The sequence below is a fragment of the Orycteropus afer genome, unplaced genomic scaffold (genome assembly GCF_000298275.1).
Source record: "Orycteropus afer afer isolate SDZICR_OR568_19922 unplaced genomic scaffold, OryAfe1.0 scaffold00154, whole genome shotgun sequence".
In the NCBI taxonomy this organism is placed as follows: domain Eukaryota; kingdom Metazoa; phylum Chordata; class Mammalia; order Tubulidentata; family Orycteropodidae; genus Orycteropus; species Orycteropus afer.
The window spans coordinates 1,277,751-1,281,264 of NW_006921741.1; the positions used below are offsets into that span (position 1 = coordinate 1,277,751).

General features: G+C 37.7%; 1 protein-coding gene across 1 annotated transcript in view; it reads right to left on the reverse strand.

Moving 5' to 3' along the window:
* Positions 1 to 2,480: 2,480 nt before the first annotated feature.
* The window catches only part of RAB30 (RAB30, member RAS oncogene family), a 25,729-nt gene continuing 24,695 nt past the window's right edge, over positions 2,481 to 3,514 (reverse strand). Inside the window, exon 4 of the mRNA XM_007946239.2 lies at positions 2,481 to 2,731. Within this exon, the coding sequence (XP_007944430.1) occupies positions 2,481 to 2,731 (251 nt within the window). The remainder of the gene's footprint in view (positions 2,732 to 3,514) is intronic.

Here is a 3,514-nt window from a genome sequence, read left to right on the forward strand (position 1 = left end):
GAATATGTACAATATTACCAGGGACTATTCTCAAGCTTGAGCTACATCAGTGAACAAGTGTTCATAAGGCCTAATCTGGAATTCACACAACTAAGGAACAAAAAAAGGAAATAAAGCCCCACATTCTCATGTGTCTCTGCTGGTTGGCTATTGATAGGTAACTGTAACCTAAGAAAGGCCAGGAGGAGTTAAGGTAGGAAAGAGGCCAAGAGCAGAGCTTTCTGATCCCAGTCAAGCAAGGATAGATAGAAGAGGCTGACCCCTAAGGAATAAGAATTTTAGAATACAAGTTATTTCCTAGAAGCTATTACTTTACAACTTAATTTCTCCAATCTAACAAATTTTTCCTATGTTCACAAAGCAACTTCATTCTCAATACTTGGGTTATGCTGTACTGAGGACAATGAATATTTGCTACAAATGACAGGTAACAAATCTAAACACAGGGACATTTCCTGATAGTTTACAAAGTTCTTGTGTCACCTTGATCAGCTTGTTTTCTGAATCACTTTAGTTGCTGACTTAGTGGAAAAGATGGGTGGGAAAAGCAATTAATATAAATTATTTTGGTGGGTTTTATTTTAAATGATTTTTCCTTTTAGTGGAGACAGATTATAAAATAAAACAATTCAAATTCTAGGATCCTTTTCTCTTACCAAAGACAAACACAGTGAGGCCAACCAAAAGTATTAGTCCCTTAAACAATATGTATAATCCCCATGTGCAAGAGACTGGTAACTCTGAAACCTGCTAGAAAAAATGCCAGAAGTGGTTTTTTTTTTTTTTTAATCAATATCATGTCTCTACATGACTCATTTCTTTAAAATTAAATTACTTTCAAACATTAACACATCAGAATAGAAATTGTCACCATCTACAACAACAGTGGAATTACACTCATCCCTCAGTTATGCTAAGCAGCAAACTATAGAAACATCTGACAGCATCAACAGCATACACGTTTAATTATTTTCCCAATTTGCATTTAAATCAGTGAACAAATTGGAAGGTATCAAAATATGGCACTGAAGAAAGTAACATATTCAGAAATATATCTTCCATTTTGAGTCCTGTTTGAAAGTTGGCTAAGTAAAGGCATATATACCTCCATTTGAATTGGAGATTTATAATAACACATGCATAGAAAAATGGGAGGTGAGAGGAAAAAGTATAGACAGAAAGAGAGAGGAAAAGATACAGAAAACAGAAAAGAGTGTATGGTCATGAGTCTGAGAGTAACATTACTACATGAAAGTGGTGACAAATGGCAGTTCAACCTGCTTCCACAAGCAGAATTTTTCTAAGGAAGATCACTGAATATACAAAATGGTTTGTGAGACTTTTCATCTGTTGCTATTCTTACTTAACATCATACTAAAAACATCTACAAAATCCTAAGCCTTGGCCTGTCCAAGATGGATAGTACCAGGAAGTAAAAGATGTAACCTGCTATCAAGGACTGTGCTCTGCTTGTAACCCTGCACTGCAGTCCATAAAACCACAGTATTTTGGTCAGATCTGGTCAGGTTTCTCATAGTACTCAATGTCTTAGGGTATATCTTTTGTATTAGAATATCATTAGCCATTCATATTATTTTTTCATTTTTTAAACTTCATTTACTTAAGATGAGAGAATACAGGGGGGAAAATGTAGATATTTGGAGGGGAACATGAAAGAAAACGTATCTCCTTTTCCAACAAATCTGTGCTAGAAAAGGTAGTAAGTAATGAGACTTTGAGAAAGACTGCTGATTCATGGACTTCCCCCATTTTTTTTTTTTTATTTCTACATAATACATTTAAGGACATCAATGTACTAAAATGTTTGGTCTGTGAAATAGCGGAACCATTAGCACCAAAAGGAGTGATGGAGCTTGTATATATTAACAATGCATGATTGTTACTGTTGGTCATGGATAAAGGTTTCATTTCATTTTACATCCCAAAGTTCTTGAAAGTGCCTGTGGACAAGAGAAATAATACTTCTTAAAATCTCCATGGGGTCATCAACACGCACCACAGAGAAACGTACTTGGCCTTCCCAGTTTTGGCTTATCTGGTAGATGAGAAAACCAGGGCCTCCAGATTACCACTGAAGCCCTAAAGAATGGCACCCACATGCACCCGCTGTGTGCAGGAGGGATTCCTACAGTACATTTCCCCCTGGGCTGTGTTCAGGAATGCGCTTTTACTTGCTTTTTTTAAAAAATAAAAGCAACATGCTCTGCAGATCATGGAGCGCCTAGTGCAATTTTTTTGCTTTGCTCCATCTCCAGGCTGCAAAAGGATGAAACCATTTTATGTTCTGCTAATGCTGGCCTGTGGACAAAGCCCTTGGCCTGCCATGCTTTGTAAGCTCAGGAGCCCACAGGAGTCAGAAGGTCCGAGAGCAGGAGCCACAGTCAATGCCAGAACTCCCCAGCAATTGGTGGCCCATCAGGGTAGCTGCTGATTCCTTTTTCTTCTCCTTGCCTCAGCCTTTAGTTGAAATTACAACAAGTCAAATAGCTGATGCTTTTCCCTTCTCCAGGTAAGGGTGAGGATACATTGTTCACAAGTGTGTTCTGTCTGGCTTCACTGATGAGTCGGCATGCTAAGTCAAGGAAGAGTTTCTCCACATTATCAGATTCCTTAGCTGAGGTCTCCAGATAATACATGTCCTGAGCTTCTGAGAATTCTTCAGCTCTCTGCTGAGAGACCTCTCTCCTTTCAGCCAGATCAATCTTGTTGCCTATAACAGTGGTAAAGGCAAAGAAGGAATCATCATTGGGCTTTTTGCAGCCTCAGAGGCATCAAAATTCAATTCCAGATCTGAAGTCAAACCAGACAGATGGGTGAGTAAAGCAAAGTAAATGTGATTGTGATTACTGGAATGTTTATTTTAAAATACCAGTGCCATTTGTAATAGCAAAGAACTGGAAGTAATCCAAATGTCCATCAACTAGAGACTGACTGAATAAACTATGGTACATCCAGACAATGGAGTTCTTTGCCATTGTATAAAGCAATGAGGAATCTCTATACTGTCATGGAAGAACAACAGGCTATATTAAGTGGAAAGGGCAAACTAGAAAAGAGTATATATAATATCAAAATGTCTGTCTAAAAGAGAGGGAAGATTATAAGTATACATATACTATTTGCTTATTTTTTTAATGAGAGAATAAGCCAAAATCTTTAAAAAATAACGGTTACTTATGAAAAGAACAAGATTGAGAAAAGGAATAGAAACCAGGCCTCTCTAAATGTATTTTGTTTTTAGATTTGACTTGAGAACCTTATAAATGTGTGACATTTAACTAAACCAAAAAACCAAACTCACTGCCATCGAGTTGATTCTGACTCATAGCAACCCCCTTTGGGTTTCCGAGGTGGTAAATCTTTATGGAAGTAGATTGCCCAGTCTTCCTTCCTTGGGTGGCTGGTGGGTTTGAACCGCCAACCTTCTGGTTAGCAGTCAAATGCCTTAGGCACTACACCACCAGAACTCATTGACATTTAACTATACAAATAT